This window comes from Myotis daubentonii, chromosome 16, assembly GCF_963259705.1.
Source record: "Myotis daubentonii chromosome 16, mMyoDau2.1, whole genome shotgun sequence".
Classification (NCBI taxonomy): domain Eukaryota; kingdom Metazoa; phylum Chordata; class Mammalia; order Chiroptera; family Vespertilionidae; genus Myotis; species Myotis daubentonii.
The window spans coordinates 42,331,204-42,352,413 of NC_081855.1; the positions used below are offsets into that span (position 1 = coordinate 42,331,204).

Below are 21,210 nucleotides of genomic sequence, written 5' to 3' on the forward strand. Positions count from 1 at the left end.
ATTATATATGTGTTTTCCCGATGGTCTTAGGCAACCCCTGTGAAAGGGTCGTTCGACCCCCAACGGGGTCTCGACCCCCAGGTTGAGAACCGCTGCCCTAAGGCCACATAGCTGGGTGAAGTTGACTTAGAGACCCGGAAGTCTCCTCCCAGGGGTGGGGAAAAGCAGCTGGCCATGTGAGCACTAAATGGGCAGGGACTTCCCAGAAATGAAAGTGGAAGCAAAGAGCCTGCAGGCAGAACGTTCCGAAGTGCTTTTCAGGCTCTGAGGGGAGATAAGTGTCAGAAGGTGGAAGCAAGAGTTCTGTTGGGTGGATTCTGCCGCTTGGTTTCCAGCTCTGAAGCCTCGGCTCTTGCCAACCAGACCCCAGACCCATGTCAGTGACTCCAGATCCCGTAAGTGAGGAGGAGGGTGTTGGGCGTGGAGAGAAATGGGAGCATTCCTCTTGGCCTGGCCGGGTGTCCTAGCCTCTCCCTGTCAATCTAAACATGCTGAAGGTCTAAGCTGGGATTGCCTCTCCTCTGTCGAGTTAGTTCCCTAACCCATTGTCTCAAAGAAAAAGCTATATAATCTGTACCTCAGGAGCTGATGAATTCCTTGTGTGAATGCATTTTTCTGGAGAGAATCTATAGTTTCATTAGATACTCAAAAGGTTCCGTGATCTAAAATTTTAAGAATCGCTCTCATGACAATTCTAAACATTTAAGGCCCTGGCTGGGTAGCTCCGTAGGTTGGAGCATCGTCCTGACACACCAAGATTGTGAGTTTGAAGAAACGTACCTCCTCTGAGAACTGAGCTCCCTGCTGCCTCTTGTGGTCCACCATTTCCTGGCCTCCACTCAGGCCAGATAGAGCCCTGTGAGGACTGGGCCCCAAGGAGGGCACATAAATTACAAGAATCAGCCAGCAAATGCATAAATAAGTGAAACAACAAATCTGGGTTTCACTCTCTCGGAAATCAAATACAATTTTTTTAAAGAGATCTGAAAAAAAATATTTTTTAAATCAAGAAATGCCCACATTCTTATTTCCTGATATCTTCAACAAATTCTCCCTTCCTTACACTTTCTCAACCTTGGGTCCTCTTCTGGGTCAGAGGAAGAAGTGTGCCTCCTCTGGGAACTAAGCTCCCTCCTGTCTGTTGTCCATTTCCTGACCTGTGAACACCCCGGCTCAGGCCAGGCCAAGCTCTGCGAGGGCTGGCTCTGGTCCAGCCAGTTCACCATTGACCCCAGTGCCTAGCACTGCTCCTAGCATGTAGTAGACACTCATTAAACAGCTGTTGAATGAATGAATCTCATCCCCTCTCCAGTTTATTCAGTCTTTCCTTCCCCGTTACTACCCCACTACAAATATGCTGATCTCTCACTTAGAAACTTTCATTTGCCCTTAAAATGTAATAAGAAAGACCACAGGCTCTGTAGCAGTATTGAGAACCTTTTTTCTGCCAAGGGCCATTTGAATATTTCTAACATCATTTTCGGGCCATACAAAATTATCAACTTAAAAATTAGCCTGGCCGCCAGTGTGGCTCAATGGTTGAGCTTCATATGAACCAGGAGGTCATGGTTCAATTTCTGGTTGGGGCACATGCCCCGATTGCAGGCTCAATCCCCGGTGGGGGCTATGTAGGAGGCAGCTGATCAGTGATTCTCATCATTGACATTTCTATCTCTCCCTCCCCTTTCCTCTTTGAAATTATTTTTTTTTAATATATTTTATTGATTTTCTACAGAGAGGAAGGGAGAGAGATAGAGAGTCAGAAACATCAATGAGAGAGAAACATCGACCAGCCGCCTCCTGCACATCCCCCACCGGGGATGTGCCCGCAACCCAGGTACATGCCCTTGACCGGAATCGAACCTGGGACCTTTCAGTCCACAGGCTCATGCTCTATCCACTGAGCCAAACCAGTTTCGGCAATTTTTAAAATAAAAATAAATTAGCCTGTTATATTTGGTCAAACATTTAATTAACTCACCCCAATGCCTTGGCGGGCCGGATGTTCCCCACCCCTGAAGTCTGAAGCCAACCTGCCTGGTTCCAAATCCTGGTTCCTGCAATTGTGTGGCCCTGGGAATTCTAAAATTGTCATCTAAGCCCATTTCCTTATCTGTGAGATGAGAAGAATAGCAACATTTCCTCATAAGAATACCAACCTGCAAGAATCAAGCTAGATAACCCATAAATTAATATAGTAAAAACTTAACACACTGCTTGGCACATGCTAAGCACTCAATACATGTTCAATATTGTTAATGTTATCACCCCAGTTCCCCAGGGTCATCTCAATTCACCCACCTCAGGCCTACCACTCCACTAAAACTCCTTTATTTTAAATTATATGTATATATATATATGTGTGTGTGTGTGTGTGTGTGTGTGTGTGTGTGTATGTGTGTGTGTGTGTATAATTATTGATTTCAGGGAGGGAAAGATAGTAACATCAATCAATGATGAGAGAGAATCATTGATTGGCTGCCTCATGCATGCCCCCTAACTGTGGAATGAACCCGCAACCCAGGCATGTGTCCTGACCGGGAATTGAACCGTGACCTCCTGGTTCATAGGTCGAAGTACAACCACTGAGCATGCCATCCGGGCTAAAACTCCTTAAAGGCTTTTATATATTAAAAAGGAAAGAAGGGCCCCAGCTGGTTTGGCTCAGTGGATAGAGCGTTGGCCTGTCAACTGAAGGGTCCCAGTTTTGATTCATTATTGAGAGACAACCCTTTATTACTGACATGTTGATGTCTATCTTTCCAGAGGTTTTTTATGCATTAATAAATATCCTTATGAATTAAAACTTTTTAAATCAACAGAGTAGGGATCCTATCTTCTATACAGTTTTATATTTTGCTTTTTTGCCTTAATCTGAGCATTTTTCTGTGTTGTTAATTGTTCTTCATTAATGTCTTTTCATTGCTGTGTAATATTTTATATTTATTTAACTACTAGAGGCCCGGTGCACAAAAATTTGTGCACTCGGGGGGAGGGAGTCCCTCAGCCTGGCCTGTGCCCTCTCGCAGTCTGGGACCCCTCGGGGGTGACCACTTGCTGGCTTAGGCCTGCTCCCCGGGGGATTGGGCCTAAAATGGCAATCAGACATCCCTCTGGCAGCCCGGCAGCCCTCGGGGGATGTCCATTTGCCAGCAGGGAGCAGACCTAAGCTGCAGTCAGACATCCTTAGCGCTGCTGAGGAGGCAGGAGAGGCTCCCACCACCACGGCTGTACTGGCAGCCATCAGCCTGGCTTGTGGCTGAGCAGAGCTTCTCCCGTGTGAGAGCACCCTGACCACCAGAGGGCAGCTCCTGCATTGAGCGTCTGCCCCCTGTGGTCAGTGTGTGCTGGGGTCCAACCACAGCAGGTCCAGGGGTCCCCAAAGGTGTGGACGAAGTCAGCGAAGAAGGAATGACACGGAGACAGCGTTCAGTTGATCAGCAGCCTTGCCAGGATCTCTAGCCACAATCTCCAGCCAAGTTCTGTGTCCATGTTCTCTTGCTAGGTTCTCCAGCCAGGTTCTCCAGGTTCTCCAGCCAGGTTCTGTACCCATGTTCCCTTGCTAGGTTCTCCAGCCAGGTTCTGTCCAGGTTCTCCAGCCAGGTTCAGTCACCAGGTTCTAGTCAGGTTCTCTTGCCATGTTCTATCCAGGTTCTGTAGCCAGGTTCTGTCTCTAGGTTCTTCAGCCAGGTTCTCTCGCTAGGTTCTGTCTCTAGGTTCTGTTGCCAGTTTCTGTCCAGGATCTTTTGCCATGTTCTCTCCAGCAAAGTTCTTCTGTCTCTAGGTTCTATGTAGGTTCTGTGTCTAGGTTCTGTTTCCTGTTGTCTTGTTACATCTGTATTTATACCAGTTGATTCCAATCCTATCAATCTCTATTCCAAAGGTTAGGGCGTTTCTTATCTCCATTCCAGGGAGTAAAGATTATGTAGCTTAAGCATGATTGTTCGTAGTTAAAGTGATTAATTACCCGCCTGGCACTTAGTTAAGGGGTTTTATTCCCTCCCTAACTTCAGGGAAAAATCCCTACCTGGAGAAACAACCTTTCTCAGAGAGAGGTGACCTTGGTTAAAACACATAGTGCCAAGAAGGTGAGCAAACATATTAAGAACAGTATGCCATATATGCCAGGTCCCTTGAAATAGCAAGGATGGACCGGCTCCCGGCAAGTGTGTGTCATAGTGACCAGTCATTCCCAGTCCTTCTGCTGTTAGGGTCAGTTTGCATATTACCCTGTTACTATATAGGATAGAGGCCTGGTGCACAGGTGGGGGCCTGCTGGTTTGCCCTGAAGGGTCTCCCGGATCAGGGTGGGGGTCCGGCTTGGGTGCCTGGCCAGCTTGGATGAGGGGATGATGGCTGTTTGCAGCTGGTCACACCCCCTTCAGGGTGGGGGTCCCCACTGGGGTGTCTGGCCAGTCTGGGTGAGGGGCTGAGGGCTGTTTTCAGGCTGGCGGGCGACTGAAGCTCCCAGCCTCTTTTTTTTTCTTTTTTTTTTATTCTGGGATTTATTTACCTTCTACCTCCAGCTCTGAGGCCTGGCTCCAGCTCTGAGGCCACGGCTGGCTGAAAGCAGGTGTCTGGGGTTTGTTTAGCTTCTATAATTGAAACATTGTTGTTTATGGAGCTCAGAGCTGGGCTGCAGCAGGCGGGGAACCTTGGCTTCCTCCATCACTGGAGCAAGCAAGCCTCATGTTCACTTCAGCTGCATGGCTGCCGGCCGCCATCTTTGTTGGCAGTTAATTTGCATATCCTGCTGATTAGCCAATGCGAAGCTAATAGTGGAGGTATGGTCAATTACCATGTTTGTCTATTATTAGATAGGATTCCTCTGTGGTTGCGCATTTCTTCTGTTTTGTTATAAACAGGCTACAATAATAAGAATTCTTGTACATGAACTTCTGACCATTTCCTTATGATAAGCAGGACTGTTTTTTGTTGCTCAATCTCAGTGGTTATTCTCACTCCTCATCTTTTTCTTTATAGTTTTTATTAACTTTAGAGAAAAGCTAAAGGAGAGGGCGAGAGAGAAACATTGATGTGAGAGAGAAACATCCCCAAACACACAACCTGGGCATGTGCCCTGACTGGGAATTGAACCCATGACCTTTTGGTGCACGAACGATGCTCAACCAACTAAGCCATAGTGGTCAGGATTCATTCCCCATCTTAGTCGGCACAACTGCTAGCTCCTCCTCCTCCTCCTTGAAACCTTTCTTCATTCTTCACACCTCTCCTCTTCCTCGGGTTTCGCTAGCCCTTCCTCCTCACTCTTCTTGGCTGGTTCTTCCTTATTCCCCGACCTCTTAGTGTTGAATGCCCCGGAAATCAGCCCTTGGACCTCTTCTCTGTCTACACCATCCCCCTGTTGGTCTCATTTAGTTTTGTAACTTTAAATCTCTCTACGTGGATAATTCCCAAATTTATACTTCCAGCCTAAACGTCTTCCCTAAATGCTAGATTGGTAGAGACAACTGCCACTGTACATCTCGACTGAGATGTTGAATAGCACTTCATACGTAACATGTTCAAAATAACTCCCTAACTTTCTGCCCCAAATCTCTTCCACACACAATCTTTCTCATGTCCGCAAAGGGCTTTTCTTCCCTCCAGTTGCTCAGATCAAGAAGCTTAGAATTTCCCAACCAGCATAGCTCAGTTAGTTGAGCATCGTCCCATGCACCAGGAGGTCTCCGGTTCTATTCCCTGTTGGGGCACATGTCCAGGTTTGCAGGCTTGATCCCCAGTAGGGGACGCTCAGGAGGCAGCTGATCAATGATTCTCATCATTGATGTTTCTCTCTCTCTCTCCCTCCCTCCCTCCCTCTCCCTTCCTCTCTCTGAAATCAATTTTTAAAAAAACATTAAAAAGAAAAGCTTTCGAGTCATTCCAGACTCCTCTCTTTCTTCCACACCCTATTTCTGATCCATCAGCAACTACAGTCTATTATGTCTCTTTACTACTCTTCACCACCTCCACTGCTACCACCTGGTCCAAGTCACTAACATCGCTCACCTGGATGCTGTAATGGCCTCCTAAATGGTCTCCCTGCTTATGCTAATTCCCCACATCAATCTACTCTTGCAACAGCCAAGAAATCCTGTTAACATTGAAGCCTGCCTATGGCTTCCCACCTCACATCAAGTAAAAGGCCCTGCATGATCCACACCCCTCTGTGACTTTATTTCCAACCGCTCTCCCTCACCTGCTCGGTTTCCCACATTGGTCTCCTTGCTATCCCCCAAATACACCTGACAAACTCCTACCTGAGGGCCTTTGCACTTGCTATTCCCTTTGCATAGAACTTCTCCCCACATGTATGGCTTGCTCCTTCATCTCCTTCAACTATATGCTCAGATATCTCAGTGAGGCCTATTTTTTTTTAATATATTTTATTGAACTTTTACAGAGAGGAAGGGAGAGAGATAGTTAGAAAGATCAATGAGAGAGAAACATCAATCAGCTGCCTCCTGCACATCTCCTACTGGGGATGTGCCCGCAACCCAGGTACATGCCCTTGACCGGAATCGAACCTGGGACCTTTCATTCCGCAGGCTGACGCTCTATCCACTGAGCCAAACCGGTTTCGGCGAGGCCTATTCTTATTACCCCATTTAAAATTATCCCCCAACATTCTCTGCTTTGTTTTTATCCATAACACTTATCACTCACCTGATGTACATTTTACCTAAACTCCACAAGGAAGTTTTGTCTGTCGTGTTCACTTCTGTGTCCCCAGAGCCTAGAACAGGGCCTGGCCGATGGTAGATGCTGATTGTTGAGTGAGTGAATGAGTAAGTGGGCAGTGAATGAATGGCCTTCGGGTAGCCAGTTTCATCCCTCCTTCTCCTTTGTGTCTGACACTTCCCAATCCTGGCCTGGCCCTGCTTGTCTCTGACCATATCTTCTATTTCTTCCCTGCATTCTCTCCTGACCCCTGACCAGGTACCCTCAGAGATTTTTTTTTAAGGCTCTTTTCCTCAGAGAGCTCCTCCATCCTCTTGGCTTCAACCATCACCACATGCTGTTCTAACCCAGAGACCTGTCCACCAAGTCCTGTCCTTGACCTTATGTGTCTTCAATAGCCTTGGGTTTGACTAACTTTGGTCCATCAATTAACCTTGATGAACCTCAGGTTCCTCATCTAAAAAAGGGATTTTATTAAAATAGAAAACATATAACATATAGCACTTATGTGCCATGCACCACTTCCAAACAATTAATTACAGGTGCCTGGCTGGGTGGCTCAGTTGATTGGAGCATCGTCCCATACACCAAAAAGTTGCGGATTTGATTCCCAGTCAGGGCACATACCTAGGTTGCAGGTTTAATCCTCGGTCGGGGCAAGAGCAGGAGCCAACCAATGTGCCTATCTCACATCAATGTTTCTCTCTTTCTCTCCCTCTTTCTCTCTCCCTCCCTCCCTTCCTCTCTCTAAAATCAATAAAAACATATCCTCAAGTGATGATTTTTTAAAAAGTAAATACAGGTGGAAACTGCTATTACACCCATTTTACAGGTGAGGCAACCAAGACACAGAGAGTTTAAAAACTTGCAGTAGTAAAATGAGCTGATATAAACCCCAGAGGTTTGGCCCCAGAGTTTGTGCTTTTAACCATTATGCTAACCTGCCTCCTAATACTCCCATGATGAATATAGATAGCATGAGGTTTTATCTAATGGGGTAATGAGGTTCTAAACTCAGCAAGTAAGCCAGAAGATTATATGTAGTCAAAATTAACTTTAAATCATAAACTTACCCAAAATGTATCCAGAATTTATAGTTTCTCAATGAGTTCAATGTAGATTCGGTTGCACTTTTTTTTCAGTGGAGCACCAGACGGCTTGCATTTATTTATTTAAATATTTTTAATTTCATTTTATTTTTATTGATTTCAAAGAGGAAGGGAGAGAGAGAGAGAATCATCAATCAGCTGCCTCCTGCATGCTCCATGCTGGGGGTTGAGCACACAACCCAGGCATATACCCCAACCAGGAACTGAACCGTGATCTCCTCAATGTTCAACCCCTGAGCCATGCCAGCCAGGCTGTTTTTATTTATTTTAGATAGAGAAGAAGGGAGAAGGAGAGAGAAACATTCATCAGCTGCCTCCTGCACGCCCCCTACCAAGGATCAACCTGAAACCCATGCATGTGCCGCCCTAACCGGTTTGGCTTAGTGGATAGAGCGTTGGCCTGCGGACTGAAGGGCCCCAGGTTCGATTCCGGTCAAGGGCATGTACCTTGGTTGCGGGCACATCCCCAGTGGGGAGTGTGCAGGAGGCAGCTAATCCATGTCTCTCTCTTATCGATGTTTCTAACTCTCTATCCCTCTCCCTTCCTCTCTGTAAAAAATCAATAAAAATATATTTTTAAAAAAATAGCCGAAACTGGTTTGGCTCAGTGGATAGAGCGTCGGCCTGCGGACTGAAGGGCCCCAGGTTCGATTCCGGTCAAGGGCATGTACCTGGGTTGCGGGCACATCCCCAGTGGGAGATGTGCAGGAGGCGGCTGATCGATGTTTCTCTCCCATCGATGTTTCTAACTATCTCTCTCCCTTCCTCTCTGTAAAAAATCAATAAAATATATTTTTAAAAAAAGGCAAAAAAAAATAGCATTGCCAATTACTAGATTTTCAATTATGTGTAATTATGTCAATATTTAAAGCAGAAGTATAAAGAGAATGAACTGCGGACTGATTACAACCCACCAATGTATTTTATTTTTCATATATTTTTTACATTGAGTCATCTTTTTCAAATAAAAATTCAGGTTTCTGATTTCCCTTTCAAATGGAGAGATAGGGGATACTGGAACCACAACACACGCCCATGTGAAAAAACTCGGTTAGAGCTAAGAAGAGTTGTCACTGTAGCGGGGATATACGCCCTCTCCAGTTTGTCAGGCTCTCCACCACTCCTTATCACACTATACTGGCACCCTTGACTTACTGATGTCATCTAACTGGCCCTTATAGGCACTGAGTTAGTGACCCCTTGTTTACAGAAATATAAAGAATGAAAGAAAAAAAATGAGGTACCTTTCTCACTACTCATAAACCAGCATTAATCAAGCCCTAGTTTTTCTCTGCTTAAAATGAGAGTGAACTCACTGAATGTCTTCAATACCCTCTGTAATATGCTTTTGTCCTATTATTCATTCACTTCATTCATTCATTCAACACACTTTGCCAAATGCCTGTTTTGTGCCAGGGACTCCGCTGAGCACTGGAGATACAGCGAAGACCAGGACAGAGTCCCATCTCCCCACGTGAGCTCACACTTAGATTCTGGGCTGACCTTATTTTTCAGGCTTCCCAACCACTGAGTGAACTATGCCAGCTAACAACTGTTCCAACCCACAAACAAAGGTGCATTTATTCATATCCCTGGTGTCATTCCCCTGCCCATGTTGTCAGCGCTCTCTCTCTCTCTCTCTCTCTCTCTCTCTCTCTCTCTCTCTCTCTCTCTCTCTCTCTCAGCCTGCTCCAAATGGCACCAGCCTAAAAGGCTGCTTGGAACAATGGAAAGGGTGGCAGTCAAGGGACACACTGGCAAAGTGTGGGGTACATTACTCCCCAACTCTGTGCTTGATTTCTTCACTGTAGAGCACAAATTAACAGTGTGGAGTCACACTGATAGGGCTGAATTACTTCAGGCAAATCACTTAACCTCTCTGAGCTTTGGGTTTCCTCATCTGTAAAATAAGGACAAGAGGGTTGCTGGAAGAACTGAGTGATATCTACACTAATAAAAGAGAAACATGGTAATTGGCGTACGACCGCTACCCTTCCCATTGGCTAATCAGGGCAATATGCAAATTAACTGTCAGCCAAGATGGCGGCCGGCAGCCAGGCAGCTTGAAACTAACATGAGGCTTGCTTGCTTCAGTGACGGAGGACTCCAACATTCCCTGCAGGCCGCTGCAGGCCTCTGAGCCTGCAGTTTCAAACATTGTAACAAATATAGACGCTAAACAAAACTCCAGAAACCAGCTTTCAGCCGGCTGGGATCTCAGAGCTGGAGTTGATACAGAGTTTCGAGAACCGAAACAAACCAGATACCTGCTTTCAGCAGCGGAGGCCTAAGAGCTGGACCCTCAGAGCTAAAGCTGGCCCAGAATAAAAAAGAAAAAAAGAAAAAAAGGAGCAGTTGGGAGCTTCAGTCCCAGCCTCAGCCCCTCACCCAGACTGGCCAGGCACCCCAGTGGGGACCCCCACCCTGAAGGGTGTGTGACCAGCTGCAAATAGCCATCATCCCCTCATCCAGGCTGGCCAGGCACCCCAGTGGGGACCCCCACCCTGATCCAGGACACCCTTCAGGGCAAACCAGCCGGCCCCCACCCGTGCACCAGGCCTCTATTCTATATAGTAAAAGGGTAATATGCCTCCCAGCACTGGGATCAACGGAGCTGAGAGGCCTCCTGGCACCGGGATCAGCGTGACAGGGGGCAGCGCCCAAACCCCCTGATCGCCCTGCGGCTCTGTGTGTGACAGGGGGCAGGGCCACAACCTCCCTATCCACCCTGCTCTGTTCGTGACAGGGGAAGGCGCCCCAACCCCCTGATCGGCCCTGCTCTGTGGGTCAATAATAAACCAGCCATGGCTGCTGCAAAGGCTTCTGCCCTTCAGAGAGTGGCTGAGGCCACCAAGTCCTGAGTAGAGGGGCCAGGACCCGCCCAGGGCCGGGTAAAGGGGTTGGATTGTTCTTAAGCTGAGAGAGTCCAGAGTAGGACCCCCTTCCCCTGGAAAGGCTGGTGGATATCTGATTGTTCTGTCTGTCCTAATAGGCATGCTACAGGAAGGGGGACCTGATACAATCCCTTCAGGAGGAGCAGGCCAGACTACAGATGAGGCTGCAGGAACTGCAGCAGCTGAAAAGGGGGCTCAGGAACTCCCCCCAAGACAAGGTAAGCTGGGAGAGGGGTGTGGCCTGGCAGAAAGAGCTGGGGAGTTCTTAGTTTCACTCCTGGCTCTGCCACTTCCTTGCTGCGTACCCTAGAGGATGTTACTGGAACCCTCTGGATCCGTTTTCTCATCTGTAAAGGAGAGTTACTTCCTTCATAGGCTTGTGTGAGGACAAACTAAAATCTTGTATATAAAGTGCCAGGACAGCCGTGGTCAGTTGCTCAGTGGTTAGAGCATTGGCCGGCCTGTGCACCAAAGGGTCACGTACCTGGGTTGCAGGTTCAGTCCCTGGCCCTAGTTGGGGTGCATGGGGAAGGCAACCAATTGATGTGTCTCTCTCACATCAATGTTTCTCCCTCTCTCTCTCCCCTTCCCACTTCTACTTTCTCTAAAAATCAATGGGAAATAATATCCTTGGGTGAGGATTAACAAAACAAACAAAAAAAATACTTTAAGTGCCAGAACAAGCTTGACCTGCTTTCATCCACTTATTTACCCAGCTCTTCTTCCATGAAACGTATTCACCCCTTGCACTCAGTATCAATCACATGAAACTAGGGACACTTTCCTCCTGGGAGGGAGTAGAGAGCTCCCCCACCCTTGAAGGCTACATCGCCCCCTCCTCCCCATCTCCAGGTCCCATTCCCAGTGCCTGAAGTCCCCTTGGTGTTCCGAGGACACATTCAGGAAGGGATGGAAGCGCCCAAGTCTTTGGTTTCCGACCTGCAGATCTGCTACCCTATGCCTGGAGGCTCTGCTCTGGTCATCTTCGATGACCCCAAGGGTGAGCTCACTGGGAAGCCTTGGGAGGGAGGCTGGGAGGCTTCGCAGTACTGATCCTGCCTCCCCCCCAACCCCCAACCCCTCACCCCCCATCCAGTGGCCAAGCAGGTGCTACGACAAAAGGAGCATCAGATTGAGCTGGAAGAGTGCCGGCTGCGGGTGCAGGTCCAGCCCGTGGAGCTACCCGTGGTGACAACCATCCAGGTGATAGAGTGGCAGAGTTCTGGGACCTGCAGGGGTGCCATGCACTTGGACACTGGGGAGTGGGGCTGTGCCTGGAACCACTCCTTCTTGTCTACCCCTAGGTGTCCAGCCAGATGAGTAGCCAGAGAGTGCTGGTCAGTGGGTTTCCTGCTAAGCTCAAGCTGAGTGAGGAGGAGCTGCTGGACAAGCTGGAGCTCTTCTTTGGCAAGACCAAGAACGGGGGTGGAGATGTGGAGACTCGGGAAATGCTGCATGGGGGTGTCATGCTGGGCTTTGCCAAGGATGAAGGTAAGGCTCTCTCAGGGAGATTAGGGCAGATGCATCAGCCCCGGAGGAGGAAAGCCCTTGATGCTAAAGGCCTATCCCTTCCTGTCCCTGCAGTGGCCCAGAACCTGTGCCGGATTGGCCAGTTCACGGTGCCATTGGGTGGGCGGCAGTTCCCTCTGAAAGTCTCTCCCTACATGAGCGGAGAGATCCAGAAGGCAGAGGTAAGTAGGAAGGTGGGGAACGGGGGCTGGCCAAGTAACCTGTCTGCCCCTCTCATGCTCCCATGGGCACTGCCTGCTCCACCCTTGGCCCCAGCCTGACTCCCATGAGCCTTTGCTCATCTCTGGACTCCTTTTCCAGATCAGGTTCCAGCCAGTGCCACAGGCAGTGCAGGTGCTCAACATTCCCGATGTGCTGGATGGCCCCGAGCTGCAGGATGTCCTGCAGGTCCATTTCCAGAAGCCCACCCGTGGGGGAGGGGAGGTGGAGGCCCTGACAGTCGTGCCCCCAGGAGAGCAACGCCTGGCGGTCTTCACCACCGAGTCCAGCTAGGAGCCTACCCTCTCATCGCCCTCCAGCCTTCTGCCAAGGTTCTCAAACTGGGCTGGGGTTGGGTGCATGTGGATGATCAAGATCATGCTAGTCAACGGAGGGCAGGACTCTGAGTTGTGAAACGCTGTCCCAGACAGTAAAAGTGCCTGCCTGGAGTGATCTCCTTCCTCATTTCATTTCATGAAAGGAAACTTGATTTGGGCAAGGAAGGAGGCTGGGGGGAGGGCAGAAACCCTCCCTTCTGCTACCAGCACTGACCTTCCCCATTGACCTTCCCCTCCACTCTCAGAGGCCACAGCCAGGATCCAGGGTTTAGCTTTTTATTGACACAAACACAAAGGCAGCTTCGGTCATGGGGTGGGGTACACAAAAGCAGAAGTCGCACTTCACACCCTTTAGGCCTCATTTAGACAATGAAGAGGCTGAACCCCTCCCCGCCACCTCCCATTGGCAATGGCTGGGTCAATAACCCTTCTTAATTCCAGCTCAGAGAGCAGAGGGAGCTACACCTGAACCCTAGGAAGTCCCCACTTTGGTTCCCAGGGCCCAGTTCCCAACCCGCTCCCCACCACCCCATTTTACTGCCTCACTCCATCTCCCCACCCATGTAAACAAAGTTTGGGGCTGAGTTTGGAAAGGTACCTCCCTGCTCTGAGAAGGCAGGGGGCAGGGGGCCTCCCATAACTGCACAGGGATGTGCTTTAATTTTTACTTTGGTCCCAGAACAAGAAATAGACGGCATTGACTCCCAGAGCTCTGGCTGGTAAATGCCATCCTTATCTGCAAGGCTGAGAAAACCTCCCCACCGCTTTCTTCTCAACCATTGAGAGAGAAATGACAGCCCCAGAGAGAGGCAGGATATGGCACAGGACCTAGGAGGCGAGGGGCTGCCTCTGCCCCGACACTGGCACACTCACAGATTTTTGGAGGTGTTGTGGAACTGGCAAACAGTAGAACCCAGCTCCATCAAAACAAGGAAGGCACTGGGGAGTACAAGGGTGGAGAAGGAGGTGTGAGACAGGGACCCCTACGTATACACAAGCACAGGTCTTCCATTGCTAAGGCACTGAGAACAAATCCAGAGAACTCAGTGAAGGAAGGGGGCCTCTGCATCCCTCCCAGAGTTGTGACCTGGGGGACCCGTTGTGATTCCTGCCCGTGTTGTAAGAGGAACCTTGGTTAAGAGTGGCAGGAAACCTGGAGGTGGAAGAAGCCCAATTGTGCTTAAGAAGTTGGGGGACAAGAAGATGAGGCCATACAATGAGGCAAAGAAGTTCAGAGGTGGGCGCTGGTCGGCCTGGGTTGAAGGGATACTAGGGCGAAACAGGGACATGCTGGACTCACACAGATTGGCCCCATATCCTGAGCTGACATTTCATTTCTTTGGGGGAGGTAGTGGGGCAGGGGCAGGAGGGGAGATGAGGCAGAGGCAGAAGCACGTAGAACAGAACAGGAAGGGGTTGGCTAGCCTTGGCACAAAAGCAGCACAGCAGGCCCAGGGAAAGGGTGGGGGCAGGAAGCAGCCGGTCTCCCTCTGTCCCTCCCTGTCCCCTTGGCGGGGCCCAGACATCCAAGTGGTCACTTCCCAACCTCTTCAGAGGGCAGGAAGGAGGGAGGGGGCAGCCCTGGCTAAAGAGAAAAAACAGGGCAGGGGAGAGGTCATCACCACGGAGACCTTTGGGGGAAAGAGGGCAGAGCATTATGATAGAGGATGAAATTTGAGGATCTGGGGGCCAACATAACCTGGCTTCCCAGCTTCTCTCTTCCCGAGGGTCTCCCAGCCCCCATCCTAGTTCTCCTTCTCTGGCCCAGGCACCAGGATGACTTTGCCCACATTCTTCTTCTCCTGCATCTGCCTCATGGCATCCGCCACCTGAAAAGGAAGACAAGACGCTGCTCCCAGTGCTCCAGAGAGTCAGCCTACAGGAGGAGGCTCTCCTCCCCCCAGGAACCCTACCCCTAGGACCACAGCCTTGCAGGGTCCTGCCCAGGCCCTCCCTGCACAGCCATCACACTGACCTTCTCGAAGGGCCACACAGAGTCAATGTGAGGTTTGATGTGGCCCTGATTGTACAGAGCCACGAGGCGGGTCACCACACCACTGACCAGCTCCATCTCACTATCCAGGTAGCCCAGGTGGTAGCCACACACAGCCCGGTTGGCCGGCAGCAGCTGCAGAGCTGTCACGCTGAACTGATTCCACCATATACGTGCTATGGTCATCAGGTTCCGCTTGGGGCCTGACACCAGGTTGGCCATTCCTGAGAGGCAAGGAGACATAGCCTATGAATCCAGGTGCCAGGCACAGCTCTGTGTTCTAGATCCATGTTCATGTGCCCCCTGTGGGCCCCTTACAATTATCCACACTAGTGCCAGGAAGTGACAGGATAATCCACTACCTGCAGGCTACGAGGCCCAAAAAGACTCCATCTAACTAAAAAATGGTTCTAATCTTTGTTTGTTTTTATGCAAAATGGTTTTTTAATTTTGTTTTTCAGTGGCAGTTTACATTTAATACTATTTTGTATTGGTTTCAGGTATATGAAATGGTTTTGTTTTTTTTTTTAATATATTTTATTGATTTTCCACAGAGAAGAAGGGAGAGGGACAGAGAGTCAGAAACATCGATGAGAGAGAAACATCGACCAGCTGCCTCCCGCACGCCCCCCAGTGGGGATATGCCCGCAACCAAGGCACATGCCCCTGACTGGAATCGAACCCGGGACCCTTCAGTCCGTAGGCCGACGCTCTATCCACTGAGCCAAACCGGTTCGGCTTTTTTTTTTTTTTTTTAAGAGTTTCTTTTTTCTTTTTCTTTTTATTTTATTGATTTTTTACAGAGAGGAAGGGAGAGAGATAGAGAGTTAGAAACATCAATGAGAGAGAAACATCGATCAGCTGCCTCCTGCACATCTCCTACTGGGGATGTGCCCGCAACCCAGGTACATGCCCTTGACCGGAATCGAACCTGAGACCTTTCAGTCCGCAAGCTGACGCTCTATCCACTGAGCCAAACCGGTTTCGGCTGAAATGGTTTTTTAAATGGAAATGCAGTTGTCTAAGAAGCCAGGAGGGTAGAACAGAGGAAGGCAGACTGGGTGATTGTGCATCAAGAATAATCCCCAGCCTTAGCTGGTTTGGCTCAGTGGATAAAGCGGAGGCCTGTGGACTGAAGGGTCCTGGGTTCGATACCAGTCAAGGGCACATGCCCAGGTTGTGGGCTCGATCCCCAGTGTGGGGCATGCAGGAGGCAGCCAATCAATGGTTCTCTCTCATCATTGATCTTTCTATCTTTCTCCTTTTCTTTTCCTCTCTGAAATCAATAAAAATATATTTTTTATAAAAGAAAAATCTCCAAACAGCAGCACAGAAAGAATACAATTTCCTGTGACTCACATGGAAGGTTGTGAAAGAAAATGACAATAGCTGCACCCAGGAGGCAGCAATCTGAGTGCAACATCTCAGGGCCATCCTAGCCCTGGCACTCTCTCTACAGCACCTGGGTCCCTGCCCCTTCTTCCTTCAAAAGCCCTGGGTCCCTATATCCCTCTCCATTCTGGCCCCCTGACTTACCATAGGTGATCAATTTGCCCATGGGTTTGAGGAGGTTGTAGCCCTTAGCAGTATCTGACCCACCCAGAGGGTCCATAACGATGTTCACGCCTGTCACAGAATAAGGGGAACCAGGAGCAGCATTAGAATCCACAGATTTGGAGACCTCCCCTCTGTCCCAGGCCATCCCATACCCTGACCCCACCTTTGGGGGAGATCTTCTTGACCTCTTCCACATAGTCAGTCGTGTGGTAGTCAATGGGATATGTGATCCCGTTCTCCTTCAGCATCTCATGCTTGCTGGCTGAGGCCGTTCCGAACACTGTCACATTCTCCACTGTTCGGCAGAGCTGCAAGGCGGCTATACCCACACCCCCTGCAGCAAGACACTTTCATAAGTAGGGGATATACAGTCACCCAGCCACCAGTCTCCTGTCTTGCCTCTCAAGGACCAACCCCATCATCTTCGTTTTGTCTGGGCTCATTTGGAGGCTTTCTGCGTGCATCTCATGTCCAATTTCTATGATTGAAAATTGGGGGAAGGGTAGCGGCAAGGAAGGGGTGCTGGGCCACAGCATGTTGCTATGGATAGCACACAAGGCTGGATCTGGTGCCTGAATGTTGCCACGGCAACAATACTGCAGAGGCCTTGGGCGCCATAGGCCAAGGCAGCCTGGTGTTACCATGGCAACAGTCCAGACATGCTACTGAGAAGGGGCCTCAGGAAGAAATCTGGGTAAGGAAGGGGGATAAAAGAAAGGGGCCTGTTACCTGCAGCCATGTGTACCAAGACGCTTTGGCCAGGCTGTAGGTTGCCAAAGTCAAAGAGGATCATGTATGCTGTGATGTAATTAACCAGCAAGGCAGCAGCTTCCTCAAAGGTCATGGACTCAGGCATCAGAAAGGTCTGGGCTGAGAGCACAGTCACCTCCTCCTGCCACATGCCCGAGCGCACCAACACCATCACCCGATCCCCTACCTTGAAGAATGAAAGAAGAGCATGATTAAGTCACTCATTCATTCACTCATTGGCAATTTATGACCTTCTGTTATGTACAAGGCCCTCTTCCTGGTAATGAAGGAGCAATGGTAATAGTAATGTCATCACATACAATAACAACTTATCTTTACTGAGTGCTTCCCAAGGTCCAGGCTATATTGTAAGTGCTTTATATATAAACACTTAACTAATCCTTACCCCAGCTCTTTAAGGTAGATATTATCCTTATCTCCATTTTACAGATATTAGACTTCATTATTGTGTAAGGTCCCTGACCCACGAAGCTTACAGTTGGGACAGCATAAAGTATTGAAGAGATCCAACTGCTTCTGTTAAAAAAAACAGGCTCCACTGTTCATTGACGATGTGACATTGGCTAACAGAAAATTAACTTTTTTGAGCCCCAGTTTTCCTACCCGTAAATTAGGGAGTTGTGAGGATTAAGTGACAAAAAAATCGTTTAGTCTTTTTTTTAGCCAAATGTTGGCCACATAGTAGACACTTAGTGGTATTAAATAATAATAACAACAACAATAATGACAACAACAGTAACCAGGAGGGAAGGTGACCAATCCCAGTAACTGAAGGAAGAGGGAGTACGTGATAAGGTCCGTACCATAGTACAGGTAAAGATCTTTGACCAGTTAGAGCTGGGTGTGGTTCCCTCAGGAGATGTATCTGAGCCAGCCCTGGGGGCCCAGGAAACACTTTCACCCAGAGATGTGTGTGTTGAGGGGAGAGGTGATGGACAAGAAGAGCCACACAATCCCGCCCACCAGGAAAAGGCATTTTCCTAACTCTTAGCCACCTGTAGGAGCCTCCTTTCAGCTTAGGGCAGGGGAAGGGAGCATTCTCAGGAGAAAGGAAGGCCCCTCCTCACTCTTTGAAGAGCTGGAGAGGGAGGTGTGGGTGCTGTTCTGGGACAATCCGGGCCTGTCTTGGCCCCTGTCAGGAATGATGGGAATTCTGTATATTAACGAGGTTTGGGATCCATGCGGAAGCGGGATGGGACTCTCCCACACACCATTTTTCATGTCCTCAAGGCCCCACATGCCATTGATGAGGAAGATTGAGGGCAGGCTAGGATCTTTCCCTTCAGGCACTGATCTGAGATGGGGTGTGGGGAATGAAAGCATTCCACCTCAAGACTCAGGATTTGCAGACTCGGCAGTCACCCTGGAGGACTGGGAAAGGTGCAGTGGTCAGTCTGGTTGGTGACCAGGCCCAGGTCTGGCCCAGAACAAGGCTGACCACTTACCCAGACTAATGCCCACCACTCAGCCCAGCACAGAGCAGAGTCAGCCCTGATATCAGGAGGCAGGGAGGCAGCCCTCCCCACAGAATCCAGCCTCTTACAGTCAGATTCTTGCCCTGGACAGGATATCCTGTATTTACCAAGTGGAAAGTGTGGGGAGGGGAGGTTAGGTGGGTGGCCTTCAGCAGCATGAACTACAACTCCCCCCATTTAAAAAAATTTCCTGCCCTGACTGGTTTGGCTCAGTGGATAGAGCGTCGGCCTACGGCCTGAAAGGTCCCAGGTTCGATTCCAGTCAAGGGCATGTACCCTGGTTGCAGGCACATCCCCAGTGGGGGATGTGCAGGAGGCAGCTGATCATTGTTTCTCTCTCATCGATGTTTCTAACTCTCTCTCCCTTCCTCTCTGTAAAAAAATCAATAAAATATATTCTTTAAAAATTTCCTCTTAGCACCCTCTCAAGAGTGGGATTATTTAGAAGTCAGTGGAAAGGGTGGGGTCAGAGCTGAATCCAGGAAGAAGCCCTTTAAAGAGAATATGTTTGCATGTACAAATAAATCCAAAAGTTCCAGCTCTGGGATTTAGGACTGGCAGGTCCAGCAAGAGAAAGGCTGCATGTGAGGGGCCTCTCTTGCGGGGGGCCTGATTTGAAAAGAAACCCCTAAACAAATGACACGCACAGGCTCACTCCAAGTCTCTCAAAAAGTTGATCATTTGGAACTCTCCGGTGTCCAGGGTTGTGGCCAAGATTAATGATAAACAAAAAAGAGAATCAGACCGGCAGAGCTGGGCCAACCTGCTCTGGGTGCCACACCCCCCAACCCCAGTCCAAATAACCTCTGCCAGGGGTTCTGAGGGTCCTCCACAAGGAAGGCTGAGGCAGGCTCTGCCCGCTGGGACGTTGCCCAGGGCAGCCACGGGGGTCGTGACCCGATGTTTGAGTCACCGGAGGAGGAGGAGATATTGCAGTCTCGGGAGACAGAGCCCAATCTCGAACTCCGTACCCTTATCTCCCCCCTCCCTGGCCCCCACCAAAATCAGATTGGCATCGTGGGGCCGGTGGAGGGGTGGCGGCAGGCTCCCTCTCTTCCAAATGATGGGCGTGCCTCGTCTCTGGCCCTGTTCTGGGCGGGGCCGCCTCACACCCCCACAGACCACGGGGCTGCATGTGACTGGGGCTCTGGCGCAGCCCTGTGCCGCCGCCCAACCCTGACTGCACAGCTCCTCAAGCTCCCTTGAGGAACGAGGCACGGATTGGGGTCACAGACCACAATCACCCGGGGAGTGTTTGTTGGGGTAGGGGTACAGGTGTGGTTTTCCCGGGGATTGCGGGGGGAGGGGGGGTGGTGGGGAGGGGGGAAAGAGAGAGAAAAAAAAAAGGTCATTACGCGCATGCGCACGGGCGCCTTATTGTTTTCCCCCCACACACCCACCACCACCACCAGCGCTGCTAATGGGCGGCGGCCACAATTAAAAAAGGTTGGGAAGTGGGGATAACTCCGTCTCACCCCACCCCCAGATATAAAGCCAGTTTTCCAGGCGCTTCTGAACCCAGTCCCCTTTCCTATCCTACGTCTTCCATGCCCGTCTGCCCAGATCCCTGCCAGTTTCCCCCGCCCGGCCACACCCCCGGAGCCCTCCCACTCCTGCCCAGCTACCTGCCCAGCCCTGCCCTGGGCTGGTCCGCTTACCTTGCGGTCGTTGACTCCCTCGCCCACTGCGACCACGACTCCTGCGCCCTCCATGCCCGGAGTGAAGGGCAGCGGCGGCGACCGGTCGTAGAGCCCCTGCCGGGCCATAATCTCCGCGAAGTTCAGCCCACAGGCCCGGACGCGCACCGTCACTTGGCCGGGGCCGGGGGCCGGGGGAGCGGCCGGCTTGCTCTGCAGCTTCAGCTTGTCGTAGCCGCCGAAGCCCGTGAGCACCAGGCAGCGCAGCGGCGGCAGCGCAGCGGCCGCGGCCCCCTCGGAGGCCGCGGGTGGCTGGGCGTCGCCCATGGCTTCGGCGCTCGGGGGCTGCGAAGAGACGTCTTCTGCCGGCCCTGCCTCGGCCGCCGCCACCACGGTGGCCACCTCGGCTGCCTCTCTCTCCGCGGACATGGCTGGGACTCCCGACGTGCGCGCACAGCTGGGCTTAAGGGTGCACAGCTGGGGAGGGCGGGGCGCGCGTCGGGACGAGCCGCGGCTGTGGACCCGGAGAAGAAGGGGCGGGGCGCCGGCCCAGGGGCGGGGCCTCGCGCGCCCCCTTAAAGGGCCAAGGCCACAGTGCGGGTGCTGCGGGGCGCGAGAAAACTGGAGACTGGCACCTCTGCGGACAGACGGAGCGAGGGCAATTCTTGGGGTCATGCAGATCGCGATTTAATTTGTGTATTCATCATAAACCTTACGCAAGTTAAAATATTTGTTAAGGGGCAGTCTGAAGGACGATCTCAAAATCTGAGCTGACTTCAAAGTTGGAGAGCTAGCCACCTGTAGACCGGAACCCAACCAAGTTGTTCTTCAGACTCGGACTCTACCCTTATGTGACCCATTCCGAGTGGTCTATCAATGGCAAACGTGGAGCAGGGAGATAGAGTCTTAAAAACTTTCCACTTGATTTTGTTTATTAAAGCTCTGTGCTTCAATTTTCCCTTCTGTAAAACGGTAAGATACTGCTTGATACGGGGTAACGATAAAATTAAATAGAGTATCCTCG

General features: G+C 50.3%; 2 protein-coding genes across 2 annotated transcripts; one reads left to right on the forward strand and one right to left on the reverse strand.

Moving 5' to 3' along the window:
- Positions 1–194: 194 nt before the first annotated feature.
- On the forward strand, positions 195–12,864 carry IFI35 (interferon induced protein 35). The gene is made up of 7 exons (XM_059670290.1): positions 195–395; positions 10,786–10,905; positions 11,540–11,687; positions 11,784–11,890; positions 11,992–12,178; positions 12,272–12,378; positions 12,518–12,864. Exons 1-7 carry the CDS (start codon positions 375–377, stop codon positions 12,707–12,709), a joined length of 882 nt encoding a protein of 293 aa, XP_059526273.1. The 5' UTR covers positions 195–374; the 3' UTR covers positions 12,710–12,864.
- Positions 12,865–13,015: 151 nt separating this feature from the next.
- On the reverse strand, positions 13,016–20,700 carry VAT1 (vesicle amine transport 1). The gene is made up of 6 exons (XM_059670289.1): positions 20,208–20,700; positions 17,033–17,240; positions 16,467–16,637; positions 16,283–16,372; positions 14,729–14,970; positions 13,016–14,582 (listed from the first exon to the last, which is right to left on the reverse strand). The coding sequence occupies exons 1-6, from the start codon at positions 20,613–20,615 to the stop codon at positions 14,499–14,501; spliced, it is 1,203 nt and encodes a 400-aa protein (XP_059526272.1). The 5' UTR covers positions 20,616–20,700; the 3' UTR covers positions 13,016–14,498.
- Positions 20,701–21,210: the final 510 nt, after the last annotated feature.